General features: G+C 34.8%; 1 protein-coding gene across 1 annotated transcript in view; it reads left to right on the top strand.

Moving 5' to 3' along the window:
- LOC140151111 (natural resistance-associated macrophage protein 2-like) overlaps positions 1-8,879 on the top strand; it is a 28,842-nt gene extending 19,963 nt beyond the window's left edge. Inside the window, exons 11-16 of the mRNA XM_072173334.1 lie at positions 748-867; positions 1,394-1,543; positions 4,397-4,470; positions 5,289-5,445; positions 5,889-5,939; positions 6,698-8,879. Of these exons, the coding sequence (XP_072029435.1) occupies positions 748-867; positions 1,394-1,543; positions 4,397-4,470; positions 5,289-5,445; positions 5,889-5,939; positions 6,698-6,805 (660 nt within the window). The 3' untranslated portion in view covers positions 6,806-8,879. The remainder of the gene's footprint in view (positions 1-747; positions 868-1,393; positions 1,544-4,396; positions 4,471-5,288; positions 5,446-5,888; positions 5,940-6,697) is intronic.
- The last annotated feature ends 8,331 nt before the right edge of the window (positions 8,880-17,210 follow it).

Genomic DNA, 17,210 nt, shown 5'->3' with positions numbered 1-17,210 from the left:
TAGTGTGCAGAATCAAATTCAATCGCTTGCATAGAATTAGTTTGAGGAATGACTAAAGCAATGCAACATGTTACAATAATTATTTCCATCATTTGATGTAAAGCTGAAACATTTGTATCTCAACAACCATCATGATGTTAACTTCAGTTTGGAAACGATAGAATACAGGAATATGTGTTAGAAACTATGAAAATGGGGACAGTCAATTTAAGGCACCATATTTTCATTTTCATAGGTACACCAATATCCAATTACACACACACACACACAAAAGCACCCCCTGTATAATATGTGACCCCTCGGCACAACTGAGCCCTGAAGTCGACAATCATCATTTTTGAGATATTCAACCAAAATATTCTGCTTGAAATTAGCTTTAAAATGATGTATGTCATGTCTATAGTACTTGACATTTAAGTAGTGAAAAATCAATAAAACAGTCAATAAATCCTTTGTTTCCTATTGTTTATTGTTAAGTTCGATGGAGCGTATCTCAATAGTGGCACTGGCGACATCCGGGCTCAGTTGTGCCGAGGGGTCACATATGAAGAATGGAGATATAATTATTTGCTCATTAACTGCAAATGATCTCAATGTAGGGTTAAATGTATTACAGGTCGCTAGGTTTCCTTATAAGCAGCACCCCTGTCTCGCAGGTGATGGTATTAGTCTGTGATATCATTTGATGTGTCACATTTGTGCAAACACCTAAAATATTTACCTAATACCTACGTTACCATTTTTCAGGGTGTGTTTCTTGGATGTGAATTTGGTCCTGCAGCATTATACATATGGGCCATAGGTATGTTGGCTTCAGGTCAAAGTTCAACTATGACAGGAACTTATGCTGGCCAATTTGCTATGGAGGTAAGCATATATCCAAAATGCACATGTCACTTTCCAACATGAATGATAATTGCCATCATCAGTTAGTGATACCTCACACAAAATGCATACATTACAGATTTGCATACATTACAGATTTTAGCTTATGCGATTTAAAAGACACAGAACTATATTTTATTTGGCTTAAAATTGCTTGCATAAATTCACATTCAGGCACATCAGTCAACGTGCAACTAGTGTAAGTGCTGCACCCAACTATGTGCCTTCTACTCTATATAAATGCATTTATATTACGAGTTTCATATATTTTTCGTCAATTAAAAGCTGAACAAATGTGATAACTATAAAATTTAAAAATCAAAAAGATTTGTTGGGAAATTTGTATTGAGGCTCGATACATGCATGTTATCATTAATTGCCTTCATTCTGTATGGTTTTTTTGACAATTCTTTTATATTTGCGCTAGTAATTTATTAATTTCACCAGTGCTTCAGAATAAAATGTTTTGCATCAGAAGTGCTATTATAACAATATCCCATAATTGCAGGGTTTCCTCAACTTGAAGTGGTCTCGATGGAAGCGTATCTTGTTGACCAGATCCATCGCAATCATGCCAACAATTTTTGTAGCAGCATTCAAAGGTGTAGATGACTTGACAGGCATGAATGATTTCCTCAATGTCCTCATGAGTTTACAGGTTAGTATCCTACTGCACTCAGTGGCATCATTTTGCATTTCAATGGGTGCAGCTACTAATGAGGTTTCACTCAAAGTGCTGTAGTACACACACTCTTAATTAAAGGTGTGGATTATCTACCTTTATGTGTTGACATCATTGACTTCACTCATGAAGTAGTAGTATCATAATTTGATTTTTTTTTTTAGTGCAAAGAACTTAGCAAATTCTATTGTTCCTGGTTACCTGCATTTAAACTTAAAGGAAGTCTCCGGCAATCATAACATTATGCCTTATCTGTTAGAAAAATAATTATCAAGCACGAATCACATGGTTTTATTTAAGGTGGCTGTGTACTCTCAGACATGCATGTAGTAAAAGTGCAATAACTTTGTAATTATTCACATAAAACATATAAAAGTATACATTTTATGAAGGCAAGACATCAATAAATCTTAATATAAATACAGATTTGGGGTAAAAACAACAATTTTGAAGAAAATCACAAAAAGTGAGTTTTTGGCAATATTTGTTAGGTACATCATAACAAAAAAACACTCTTTCCAACATATTTTATTTTGTTTTTAGCTCAATCTTGAGGCTCCATTCCAAAAACGTTTTTTTTTATTTTTTGATATTGGCCTTATTTTTTGAGATATTGACCATATAAGGCATCAAAATGAACTTTTAAAATTCAAAAACGCCTATTTGCACAAAAATGATGCCCAAAATCGGAAATAGACCAAAATATAAAAAAATGAGAAAACCGTTTCTTGAGTCGATCATGCTTTTTACGATGATCATATTTGCTTACCTATAGATGCTGTATTTATTGAGTTATCGTGTACCTAAATCGTCATTTTACAGAGAAAATGAACATTGAAATAATGGCTGTTGAAGTTTAAAGTGGTCACATTTTGCACTTTCATCGAATCTCACAGGAGAATCGACAGTTTTCGTTTTGAAACTTATATTACGTGAACATCGGGTAAATCCACAGCCCCTTGAGAAGTTTGAGCGAAATCCATTGATAACTTGATATTTAAATCGGGGAAAGAACTTGAAAAACCCACATTTTATCAGCTAAAACGGAGCCATTTGACCACTAGGTTTTGTGAAATCAGTGCTTCCGTGGTGTTTCCATAAGATGCGCCACGCATGCAGATAAGCGTCAGCGTATGCGCCAGCGTATTTGTGCGTTAACAAATTGCGCGATACGCAACGCGATGAGTTGTTGTGCGTGTACCTTGCTGGTACAACAAAGATTTTCTTTCCTTTTCAATTTCAAACACGAGTGGAATAGTGAAATAAAATCCTTAAAATATTGCAGTTGGAGTTTACAAATCTGGATTTTCATTCCTTGTATTTATAAAAAACATAACAAGGTACAAACATATCATAAAAACTCAATTTTGAGAAAGAAACAATGGCTAGAGTACACAGCCGCGTTAAAACAAACTCATAGTGACCATAAAAACAAATAAAAACAGTCAGCTCGCAACACGCGATATTCAAAATTCCTGCGCCAAAATTGTCTAAGTTAGGGATGTTCATAAAATTTTGAAGTTCAATATTTTTAGCTGAAAGTTCTTTCATTTGAAAGAGAATTAAATTACCTAAACAATAAGGGGTCAATCATGTTTCTAGTGCATATACTTTTGAAGTTACAGACAAAAATAGTGTCATCAAATTGCCCAAAATTTTGTGTGTGAAATTGTGACAGCAGGCACATGTACAATGCACACTACTGTATGTGACCCCATATGACCTCCTATTCTTTACTGTAAGAAAGCTGTTTTGGATGGTCTTGATTTACACACAAATTGCTTTTGAGCTAAATCGAGCGTCGACTTGGTGGAACATGGATTGCACTATGTGGTAGTTTATGAATCCAGTATCATGCCAGTACCAACATAAGTCAACATCACTTAGGTTTTGGTTGTCAAAATTAATTTTAGTGATTTTCTCCATTGAGCCCCACAGTAAAGCCATTTTTGGACCGTACATGCACATTCCACTTCCCTATGGACGAATAGCGCCACCTATAGTGTGTGATGTGAGCTAGCCTATCTAAGTCGATGACGTAATGGTTACTTGTGCTCAATTGTCGTCAGCCTTCATTGTATTACTGGGATGTCATTGCACTTGACAATTTTGAATATCGCGTGTTGAGAGACAGATGTTTTTATTCATTTGTATGACCACTATGAGTATGTTTTAAATAAAACAACAAGATTCGTGCTTGATAATTATTTTTTTTACATATAAGGACTGATGTTGTGATTGCCTGAGACTTCCTTTAAGGAGTTGATCCCAGCTGCAGTTCAAGGTTTTGTAGCATGTCAAGGGTACATGTCTGAGTCCGTGATATAGTTGTGTATTAATTACTGTTTTTAGAGGGACTAATGCCACTTATCAGCAGCAATGTGGAAGGGTGGGTTTTAGTGGTCATATAAAATCTTTGATAGGGTATACATTATGTATATCATCACATCACTGTAAGTCCCTGACTGCTGCCATTCTATTTTTATATGGAGGGACTTGGGCTTGTGATTAGTAACAATCTGAAAATTGTGCAGAAGTCTCCTGGGTTTGACAAAGCAGACTATAATTAAAGCAATGGAGCAAGCAATGGTAAAAAGGCAGAAAGATGAACTGAATTAGATGAGGTTAAAGGGAAGAACATTATTATGTATTTGGTATCAGTGGTAGTTTTAAATTGTGATGATTAAAAGGAAGAAACATATCTTTAGTGGATTTACATTTTCATATTATTTGCATTTGACTGGGTCTCAACTAATTCAGCTACTCACTTGATGTAAAACAAATACAGCATGTATACCCACATTTAATAATTTTTTTTTTTCCATATAGTTACCTTTTGCTCTTATACCAATCCTGACTTTTACCAGTACCAAAGATTTGATGTCAGATTTTGCCAATGGAATGTAAGCATATTGAGAAAGGTTCTTAAGTTCCTGGGAAAACATTTAAAATATAGATTATGTGTAAGAGGGGTTCCAAATGTGTTTGTTAGTCCTAACTTGCAGTAAATAGCTATTATGTGTACTTTACATAAGACTTACTTAACTACTCAGGACATTCTAACCCTTTCATACACTCTAAGCCAGAACCAATCAGAGCAAACATTAGAAAAATGCCAGGGGTGGATAAATCATACCAGCAGTGCTTTTGGACGTGTTAAGTTTTCCTGTGGGTTGATGCATTCATATTGCTTGCATTTCCAACATTTTAGTGACAATTTGGTTTTAAAAATAGCAAAATGGACCGAATTGTTTTCTCGTGTACAAAGTAGGTTAATAATTGTGTATAACTTGTTGCTCGAGAAATTATACAAAATAATGCACTAGTACTGAGATGCACTCCCCCTGCAGAGCATGTGCATTAGATGCATCAACATCTCAGTACGTGTGCATTATTTTGTACAATTTCACTCCCAACAAGTGATAATGCATTTATTAACATATAATCTCAAAACCCTCCTCTATTTAGGTCTGTCCACTGCTTGAGTCTCTGCCTCATGCAAGGTCATTCCTAGATCCCTTTGTATTTGGTCTCTCCATCTGATTTATGGATGGCCTGATGGGGTATTTTAACATGTGTTGTTGGCGTAAACTGGAATGTTGGGCAAATAGGGAGACAAGGCTTGATCTAAACATACCCATGTATATTCACCAAATGTGAGGAAGTTTTATTGTTTTGTCTTCAACAAAATTAACTGAACTGTTCTCCCATTTCTTTTCAGATTTTCCAAAGTTGTGTGTTCATTACTAGCGGTGTCAGTGATAGGAATTAATCTGTTTTTTGTTGTCACTTATCTACCGTCCGTTCCTCACCATTGGGCCATGTATACCTTCCTAGCAGTTGTCATATTAGCATATTTATCCTTTATAGCATATTTGGTGAGTATCATACCCAAGATGAATTTGTTTCTATGCAATTTTGTGAGTTCACAAAAATAATGAACACTTCAAATGTTTCAAGTATGGATACACCTGTCAAAATATGATACAATTATTTGAAACTAAAAAATTTGCTTTAGAATTTTTTTGCTAATCTATTTTCAGTTTAAAAATTCACTCAGCTTCAAGTAAGACTTGGATCACATTGTATAGATTCAAACATTGCATATTCGTTTCAACATACCATGCAGTTTTTAAGACTTGGAGTTAAAAATTATGAAATGTGCTCTTTGATTCGGATCATGCATAGGGGTCATAGCTTAGCACTTGAAAGTTCATTACTTGATGTCAATTCTAGGATTCATCAAATGCCATCAAAATCATATCGTACTAACTAGAAGATTATAAATTAAGCTTTCTTTTTCCTCTTGTGTGTAATACAGGGCTGGTTCTGCCTCATCAACCTTGGTGCTACCTTTCTACAAAAAATTAATGTAAGTTGAATTTCAAAAAGTTTAATGCAAGTCTTAAACAAGATTTTGCAAGTTGTACATCTCAAACGTAAACTCCAGACATTTTATTGGTTGTTTGTCATTCAGCACTGAATGATGTATTGTCCTACAGGCTATTGAAATTGGATGATCTGTCATTCACCTCATGATTACTCTGTTGGAACTTTATATTATACCACCTGTGACATCATGCAATCGTAGAGTAAAGCTATAGACTATCTTAACAGTTGTGTTTATTGCCTACACTACCAGATTACTATTACTACCGACCCCAGAGGTACACTGCTGCCCAGCTTCTTTGTGGCTACTCTAGAGTACCAGTGGAACACCAATCCAGTATCAGTGTGTTAATTGTATTGTACATATGATTCGTATGTGTGTACTCTGGAGTACATACACAGGTACACTAGAGTACCAATGAAATAGCTGGGTAGCAGTGTACCTCCTTGGGTGGTAGCAATAGGAATCTGATAGTGACAGCAATAGGTAATGGGTAGGGTAAGCTTACCCATATGGACTATCCCCCCGGCAAAATATTGAGTCATGCCGCTGCCGCTCAACGGTGTGCTGCCCCGCTTGCAGATAAGTGCAAGCTGCATGATGAAGTGTCACGCCGCTCAGCGGCAAGCAGCAGAAAGTATGAAACCAGCATTAAGCTCTCAGGAACTTCAAAACAAATGTAATTTGAATGTATGATATGATGTTTCAAACCTGATGTTTTATTTTGTTATATCTTACAGTGCTGTAAAATTGGTTCCCAGTCTTATGCATTGGACTCTTTATCATATGACCATGAATCTAACAGTGTGACCCTGCAAGCAAGCCAGGAAATCAACAACACCAGGTAGCGAGGAGACCAAGACCACGGACATGCAGTGTTAAATTTAAATATATTTATGATTTTTTAAGAAAATATTTTGTTCAACAGATGAAGCTATTTTAAATACATTTAGTGTGTCAATATAATGATTGAATTTTACTGCAAAGAAGTATAGATGATGTGACATGTAATGTCATTGGGCTATTCCAGTTGAAATCCATATACCCCCTGTGGAAGAAACGACCTTAATCTTCCACACAGGGAGTGTGAATTTTAAGTGGAGTCACCTATTCAGGAACCCCATTTGAAAATTCACACTATCTGTGTGGGAGATTAAGGCCATGTCTTACATAAGGGTTGTATGGATTTCAACTGGAATAGCGCATTTGTGTGTATTTAGTAGCACCTGTTGAAGCTTGGCAAGAACAGGTGTAGTACAGCCATTGAGATAGAACCAAAGAGGACTAACTCTGCCATGTTTGCATGTCGCTCATGAAGGGTAAAATAGTATACCACAAGATTTTTTCACCATGCCCCCAGCAAACTTTGCTTCAAAGTAAAGCACTTTACACTTTGAATCAAAGTTTGAACGATAATTGGTTTTTAGCCGATAAAATCTGGAGGGATATTATATTTTCTCCATAAGCGACAAACCAATACACACAGGGCATATTTGAGTTTATAGTCTTCAGGTCTAATCTCGTTGAGCACAACACAATACACACAATACAGAATCTTGGATTTAGTTCACTTGGAAAACAAACAAATTTAAATACAATTTTAAAGCTGTTTGCCGAAGTACAAGTAAGGTTCTTGCCAATACTCAACATTGGTTTTTTTTCTACCCATTTATATTACAAAACATTACAGTAGAGGTAGCTAACACTGTAAGCAGATGTCACATTTATAGTTTAATAAACTCGTAATCGGCAGGCTTATAATATCATGGATTAATTATCAATATATCTTATTTCAAGAACTGTCTTGTGAGATCTCACCAGAAACATCACAAATTATTAATTCAAGTCCTATACTTTGTCTGCTTTCTTTAACATGCACAATATAGACCAGGCAGGTCAACTATATCACTCTTTCCATGGGTCTAATTTTCGGCGTAGTGTTAAAAGTCTTAACAATTTCCGCCGATTACGAGCTGATCAAACTATAAGTGTAAGACATTACATGTAGTTACCAAGTTGCAGCAATTTAGAAATTTACTAATCTACTTAATTTTGGTTTGTTCCGGCTAGTTGGTATACTAATATTTTGTTGTTACATCTTACTGAGTTTGTATAAAAACTAACTGACAAGAATTGACAACTTTCAATATTTTAATATGCAGAAAATTAGAGACATACTCAAAGGTTGTACTAAATGTTATTGTGATCAGAAATAACTGTTTTTCTCAAAGTGGGCAAAGAAAGGGAGAGAAAAAATCCCTCCTTGACCAGGACTTTAATCACGGATTTATTTATGTAATCAACATGCTACTAAGCAACTTGCTTTTTAAGTTGAATACAGCATAATTTTATTATGATGTTCCAAAGTATGACATGCTGAGATAGTAGACTATCTCAAAATGATTAGTGCTAGTAATCATGCCAAAGTTTCTACTGACATTACTGTTTTGATATGACATTTCAAAATATTGCATTCATAATAAATTTATAGTGATGATTTTGTATACAGGTAATAACTTGGAAAAAGAGTGGCATGATTGACGGGTTTTAAAATATAAAATTTGTATTGTGTTTTTTGTATACAGGTAATAATTATTTGGTAAAATTTCCAATTAATTTTGAGAAATATTTAGATAGATGTGAGAACAGACCATTAGTCCAAAGTGAAGGGTCATTATTTAGTCCTTAAAGTGTTTAAGGCATTCTCTTGGTCGGGCTGACGTCACAAATGGGAAATAGCCTTGTAAAACCAGTGTGCGCATGTACAGTTCCCCTTTCTCTAGCTGGTTGCTATGTGCGCGCTTGTGCAAAGGGGACAATGTTCCCGGATGTCCGACCGAGTGAATGTTGGGTTAGGATTTTGGTTAGGGTTAGGTTAGGGTCAGAGTTGGGAATAGAGACAGGGTTATGTTTAGGATTAGGGCTTAATTGTCCATGCCAGAGAGATCCAGGCAATATGACAAAATCTGGGAACATGAAGGTTGGCCAAATCGGTTCATACTTTGTAAGATTGATGTACTGGATGACATATTTTCACATGCCAGACTAGACCCACCTGACCCCCCTGGGTAGGGAGATATGGGTACCCCCTAATTTGGGGCTTTTGACACAGGTAAATTGCTGTGAAAACAGTTGAAAAATGGCAAAGTTTATGAAGTTATTTTTCTATCAGCAACTTTTGGATTGGATTTTATTTTGAAATATTTGTCAAGAGCATAGTTTATTTGTAACATAGAACTTTAAATTGCAATGATTGGGGTCTTGGGTTTTCAGGAGGGGGTCATCAATCTTACCCCTCTTTAGCATTTTTAAAAACTGTAAAAAAAAAGGTAATTTTTAAAGCCCTTTTATGAAAATATACATCTTAAATATTGATTTTTTTTAATGTCAATATTTTGAGGCTATATTGGTCTACTCCAAACAATAAATGGTAGATTCGGGCGGTGTAACGAATTTGCATAAAATTGGTGTTTCTAGACAGTATCTTCGCCTAATAAATTTCTTGAAAATGATATTGTAAGTCTAAAAATTGGAGGAAACTGAATGTGACAATTCTATTTTAGTCTTAAAATGCTTAAAATGTTTTTATATGGTGACATTGTTTTAGATTTTTCTAAACAGAATCATGTCAAGTCTGCAGAAGTGTTTCTAAATACAAAACAATTCATATTTAGCTCTCTGAGTAAAATACAAAACAGAAATACTGAATACAAGACTACCTTGTGATAAACCATGATGAACAAAATTGCAATATAAATGTAGGTCCATTATGTAGGCCTATTGTGTATGCATTTTTTAATTATATCATTATATTGTTTTTATATATTAATAAAAAGTATGCCTAAAAGCCCTCAATGTTGTGAGTAAGAAACTATGATATTAGTTGGCTACTGTGATAATAGCTGATAACTAACATAAATCACAAGAGTTTATAAAGGAGTAAGTTAATCATTTCAAATAAATTGGATCACAGTTTACATTCACAAATAATTATTCTAGAAACACTATACTGCAAGTGCCCAAGAGTTTAGCCATAGGATGTAGCCTAGGCCTAGCAAGTAGCTGGGGCAGATATGGTCTTTTATGATCTTCAATTTAGGTATACTGCTTGAACTGCAACTGCCTTATAAATACTGAAGTATTCACTAAATCAAACCAGGATTTTATTCAATTACAATCGCAAATTTCCAATTTGCGATTCCTTGCGATTGTACTGTTTTTGGACAGTTTTTCTTTCTTTCTTCTGTCAAACTTGTAATGAGCCATCATAGCCATATGCTATAGGCCAATAACCATATTTGGTCACAAGGACCAATGGGTGGGGTCACAAATTTTACATGACCAACTCGGGGTCAAAGGTCATCCAAAGGTCATTATGGCCAAAATGTGATTTTCACTCAAAATGCTTCTTCTTCCACATATTACATAACACAATGACGTCACATGAATACCTGCATCGGCTTTAGCTAATGTCTAAAAGTTGAACAAAAAATTGAAGTCAAAGGTCATTAAGGGGGTAAAATCTTATAATTGCATTATCTCAACATCCGTAAGGGGTATGGGGCTCAAACTCGGTAACAACAAATCTCATGACCAGGGGAACATTTTACAGGGGTCAGGGCAAAGGTCATGCAGAGGTCAAATTTTAGAAATGCATTTTCTGTACATCTGTAAGGGGTATGGGACTCAAACTCTGTGACAACAAACTTAATGACTAGGGGAACACTTTGCAGGGGTCAGGTCAAAGGTTATCTGGGGTCAAATCTTATCCTTTTTCTGGACATTTGTAAGGGGTATGGGGCTCAAACTCAGTGACAACAAACCTCATGACCAGAGGAACATTTTGCACGGGTCAGGTCAAAGGTCTTGCAGAGGTCAAATTTTAGAAATGTATTTTTGGCCATCTGTCTGGAATGTAATTCATAGGCCTACATTTACATGCGAGATATACAGGTTGTATTAAAACGATTGGTACCAATCCATATTTTGTTTATTAAAAACAAACTTCTTGGAACATCGTGATATCAGACATGTTATGTTATTTGTTCCTGAGAATAAAATAACCTAGATAACTTGCACAGTCATAAAATGACCTTTGGATGCTTCTGCATGCATCTTTGTACTGGAAATAATATAACTGCAAGACATCATAAATACTTGAGAAGTAAAACATGTCAAAATCAAAGTATCTATTCTGGCTGGAATACTTAGATTGTGCTTGAAATATTTGAGGTATAAAATTGTATACTTTTCAATAAAATATTGGGTAAGTTGGGATGAGTTGTTCTATATTATCATGATTATCAGGATCAGAAATATCAATGGACGATTGAGAGTAAAATCCAAGAATCTTGTCTTTTTTGCTATTTCCAACAAAAAGTAACAGATTTCCATTTGAGATACCCAAAATTAATATTGCGAGTATCCTGCTTTGTTTTTTTTCTTTAGTGGTTACTTTGTAACTTGTTAATAGACATTTTCAACAATGCCACGATAATTGTATTTCAAACATCAGTATGAGGTAACATTTTGTTTTCTTACATTATATTATTTATAGGCTGATTCTGATATTTGTAAACAAAGCAAATAAGTGCACAGCCAATCTCGTTGTGACAATTTGTAGATGGCTTAGAGGAATGTAACTTTGCACTTTCAGCTCCAAACAAGATCTTTAGATGTCAAGTCAACTCGAAAATAATGTTGACACTTGTTGCTGAAGCAAATGAACCTAAGATCTACATAAGAATATTTATTCTTATGATACTATTCTTGCATAAGATTCTGGCATAGGCCTACATCATGTTCATTCGATTTTAGTATACGTGCAACATGGCTTAATGCATGAAAGACGTCATACGATATCTTTCAGCTTTATGATTGTTTAATCAAATGAGATATAGAAACATCTACATTTTAAAGGTTTGGTAATGTTTATTTTTCCATTTATTATCAGCTTGATAACTTTAGTCAACTTTATAATGAAGAAATACCTTAAAAGACATGTGCTTCCTTAACGGAGATTTTCAGTTTTGTGATCTTGCTAAAATACCATATAGAAACACTGAATTTTCTATTAAACCAAGCAACACCATCCAAAGATAATCCGATTTGTTTCCCACAGACTAGGCCTACAGCCTAAGGTTGGTTCATTTGGAGGAAGATCAAAACAAAACAAAATTTGGATGTATATTCTGTATATAGAATGCTTGTGAATTCATTTAATAAAAATGAACATTTTAAAGAAGTTCTGAGGGAGGCCAAATGATAGGGGTTGCTTGAATTATTATTTGTTAACTATAATGTTCACTAGAATGAATGAGGTATAATGAGGTAATAATTTTTGTATTACAATTATATTGTATATTACAATCGTTAAAAACAGAGCAAATAAGGCATGGTCTACGGATTTGAGAAGGCTCCGATCGTTATCAACATTTCCAAAAGCAGCGTGAAAACAACAATACATGGATACATTGCACTTTCAATTCCATACAACTTCTTATGTGTAAGCTAGAATATCATTTTGACACTTGCCTGTCCTCAGCTACATGTAGTACAATTAGGCGTCGAAAAGAACGGTAACATGCAAAGTGTCATCATGATTATGAACTAATAAAAAACTGAATTGCTAGGTCTATAATAACTCATATTTATATGTTGATGCTAAGTAATGTTGTATGATCATGATTTAAATCCTAAGGGAGTGCTGCTTACCAAATAATTGTTTATTTCTTACTTTTGTTTGAATATGTTCATAAACGGTTTGTTCAATCAAACTGTTCTTGAAAATTCCTGAGTGTTTGACCAAGTATTTTAGGTTTTTTCTCATTTTAGATCAAATAAAATCTAGAAACACTTAAATTTTAGTCACATTTTGCTTTTGTTATCCATGGTATTAAAGTTTAAAACCTTACACAACTTTATAACCAGCTCTAAATAAAGTATGTAGTTGAAATAATCACATATTTCATTAATATTACAATATTTTCAGTTTGTAATATTGCTAAAAATACCACATAGAAACACTATTTTCTAAAAAAAGCAACACCGCCCCAAGATATTCTAATTTGTTTCTCACAGGCACATGTTGAGTCACTCTAATGACACCAACAAAAATTCAAAATTTTGATGTATATTTTTTATATTTGCATTTGAATTCATCAACTAAAAATTCAATTTTTAAGACATTTTGAGGGGGTATGTTTAGACACCCCTAGAACCAAACGATAGGGGTTGGTTGAATGTCAATTGTTCCCTGTAATGCCCAGGGTAGATGTTTCCTACAAATACTTAATTTATTTAAATAACTTCAACCACTTGTGAAAAAATGAGACTACAAAATTGGCTTAAATTCAGGAAAAATTCATCCATTTTTAAGGGTGTAGATTGTACCAAAACAAATAAGGGCTATAAACCCTTAACAAGGGGGGTCAGAATCCTGAAAAAGTTTCAGTGAGAATGTTTCATCAAACACCCCTACTACACCAAATATGGGCAAATTCGGACAACCTTGATGTTCCTGCCACTGCCTGGCTTTCTCCGGCATGATCAATTAAGTTATAGGTTAGGGTTATATTGAAGTTTAGGGTTTGGGTAAGGATAAGTTTATAACTGAGTTTATTGGGTTTTCTGACTAATGACTCATATAGTGTGTTTCTATTGGGGCCATTATCCGGAAAAAAAACGACTAAGAGATTAATTGTACCCAATAGAAACTGACCTTCTCCGCTATTCTCCGGATAATAGCGGCGAGAGTTTTCCGGGGAAATTATCCTACTTTTAGTAGGATAATGGCGGAGAAGTTATCCGGATAACTCCAATAGAAACTGACATCGTTCTGACAGAGTGCGCATGCAGGGGAGAAAGTGGAAATTAACACGATCAGGTGTATGTTTATCATTTAATCAGCTATGTTTTGAAGTAGGCCTACAGCGTACAATTTTAACTCGAAAAAAAAATAGGCATAAGATTATTTAATATATCAGAAATAACGGCTGAAAATCCTACTTTCGCGTGGACAACTGAAGGAATAAAAGAGATTGCAGCATGGTTTTGATTGCGGTGTGTGTGTGTGGGGAGGTATACACGTATTTTGTACAGTGCAGTCACGCCCGACCTGAGCATGAAAATTAAATATATATAAAGTTAAACTTTTCGATCGTAATAGGTCCCACCAAGGTCAACCCACACTTTTTGCAATGACACGAAATATGAACTTTCGCAGGCAAGTGTGATGATCGGGCCACGGCAGCTGGTATTTTCCGGATAACATCCCCCAATAGAAATTGACTGTTAGCCGTCATTCTCCGCTATTACCCGGTGAACAATTTAACTGGGAAAATTCCGGATACTTAATATATATAGAAACACGCTATTTGTACTATTGACCTGTAACTGGATGGGTACCTTATTAGCTTGGGTAATTAGCCTGTAAATATTTTTTGGGATGTTAACATTTTGTATTAAAAATCATGTTTTCAAATCTAAATCATAGCTTACATGATTTCAAATACGGGTGGTGTCTAAATCTCAAGATACCATCACTATTTTATGCAAATACCATGTTGTCTTCAACTGGAGTGCGAATCATGAGTTACTTATTCCCACCTACAATATGTGACAAGTTCAAGATGGCAATATTTGTGCAAATCTTCATTTTTTAGCAAAAGAGATAATTTTACATTTTGGATGTAAAGATAACACAGTACATGTACAGCAAATAAACAGGGATGTGCCGCTGAAATGGAATAAGGATACTTTTTAATACATGAAAATCAAATTTGTCTGGAAATAAACCCAATTTTGTTCATCTTTAGCTGAAATTTCCAAAAACATGCAAAACTTTTGAATAAATGGGTCAAATTTGTGTTAAATTGGCACAAAATCATGATCATGGAAAAATATGTAGTCCCATTTTGGTGAAAATGTTTGTAAGGCAAAAAAAAAAAAAGATGTTTGCTTGCCCTCAACCGACCGAACCCTAATTTTAGAAATCAGAAAAAGGTGTTTTTTTTCTATTTACTATACAAAAGAATACCGACCCTATTTTTGGAAATTCCTGAAAAAGTTTTTTTTTTCTTTTCAAATTTTTGCATTCTGAAGATGTAAAAAAAAAATATTTTAGAGCTTGTGTTCAACATTTTAGTTGTTTTGTAATGTTAGTTGATTCATTTTGACACCAAAATTGTCTGATTTTTCATATTTTGAGCCTTAATTAATACAAACAGTAGTTTGCTAGTGATTAAAAAAAAAGAAATCCCGACCGATTTTTAAAATTCATTTGAGGGCAAGCAAACAATTTTTTTTATTGGCCTAACTGTGGGTTCCATCTCTGACTCTCAGAGGCACATCCCTACCTAAACTAAACTGGAGTACCTCAGGAAAAATATATATTATAAGCTTGTCAATTTATCACTTTTGCTACAAATTGAAAAGATGTGCAGTTGATGAGTCACCTTATTAACACCTGTAGTGCTGACATCTTGCCTGTCCTAACCAATTATAATGTTTAAATGAAAACTACTACTAACAGCAACGATTAAGTGGCAAAATACAGGCAATTGACTGTATTTTAAGGTAAAAATATTGCGTGTGTGATGAGTGTTTGATATTGTAGTACTACAGAAAACTATGTACATAGCAAATTATACATGTAATTATCATAATAGGGGTGGATGATAATTAACAAATTAATATATTTTTTTATTCCCAACTTTTTGGGTTAATGACTGAGAAACTTTTGTGTTAAAAAGTGTGGGATTTTCCCCCAGAATCTGGGGTCTGAGACTGCACAGTAGTTGTTGAACTCATATTTTTATAACTTCAGAGCATGATTCTGTCACAATGTCATCAGTGCGGTAAGACATGGCACACCGACATCGCCCGGTTAATAATTACATTATACAGCAGAGACACTGATATGAATACCTGGGATCGATACACGTTAATGTGCTATGCACGATTTGCTATTCAGACAATAAATCTTTGGATACCGGGGTAGAAAATGAAGAATATCTCCCGTAATTTATTTAGTCTAAAGAAGCCAGATTTTGTCCCATGCACTTGAATATACGTGTTCAACGGATATGATAGTCGTTAGCTTGCGTCTTGAGAAAGAACCATTGCGTCTTGAACTCAAAAACTGACAAAAATATTCTGATTTTATATGTGCCGAACTATAGCGCAACGTAGGCTAGCTGCACTCACTCGTGCAAGCAGTCTAACAGCATTATGACCATTGACCTCATCAATGGTGTATACATGCTCACTCACACACAGAGAGGTCAATAGCAAGGCTATTGTCAGTAGCCTGAGTCGAATGTCCCTCGTCTCATTATGCGTCTCAAAGGTCGGAACAAAATGGCCTATGTGTGGCTGTGGATTCAACCTACCATGGTGATTTCTGCCATGAAGATATCGGGGCGATGACACTGTGCATGGGCGCAGATATATACGCAGTCGCGCTATGGCGCACAACCAAAGTCGCACACAAATATTTTCATGAGTCCGACACGATACGGATGGAAAGTTTTTCAGTCGTCACTACAAGCATAACAAAAATGCATGGGCAGTGTAGATGACAACAGATTTAGTCTACCCCATGTACATAGGGTCTGAGTGCCTTGTGCAACATGGGGATAGTATTGAACAGGCAACCAAAATCAAAATTAATAGTTAATTCTGTGTAATGGCATAATTTATTCCAATTCATTGAAATGAAGCAAAACAACATTTTAAAACAACTTGAATTACATTTTAGACACACAATCCTATTCATCAAATAATGAGCCATTTTATCAGTGCCAATGATAATTAAATGTGTTTAATATTCAAAACGGTGACAAGACATTATAGTTACTGCTTGTCAGTTTTTGTGGAGACTTGGTTTACCAAAAGAAAATTGTGAATTTCAATTTTGTGAATACATCTTCAATTTTGTATTTTGTAACCATGTACAGTAAGTTACATTTTGTAAGTGCACTAAGCCTTAGCGCACTAACCCATTGACTTGACCTAGTGCAGAGGCATTCAAAACCAATGTAATGGGGTTATTGTCAACTGGTTTCAAAATATATGTGATGCGATCAAGCAAAATCAGTCGGGAACTCGGAAATATTTATTATGAGATGTAGCCAAACAAAGCAAATATTTCCTTTTGTTTCCTCCTGTTTTGGAAACTCCTTAATTGCTCATATCTTTGGAATTGGTTATTTAATTTCAATGGAGTTTTCTGTAAAATACAGGGTTGTAAAT

The sequence above is a fragment of the Amphiura filiformis genome, chromosome 4 (assembly GCF_039555335.1).
Source record: "Amphiura filiformis chromosome 4, Afil_fr2py, whole genome shotgun sequence".
NCBI lineage: Eukaryota > Metazoa > Echinodermata > Ophiuroidea > Amphilepidida > Amphiuridae > Amphiura > Amphiura filiformis.
Note: the sequence above shows the minus strand (reverse complement) of the source record. Positions and strands in the feature narration are given on the sequence as shown.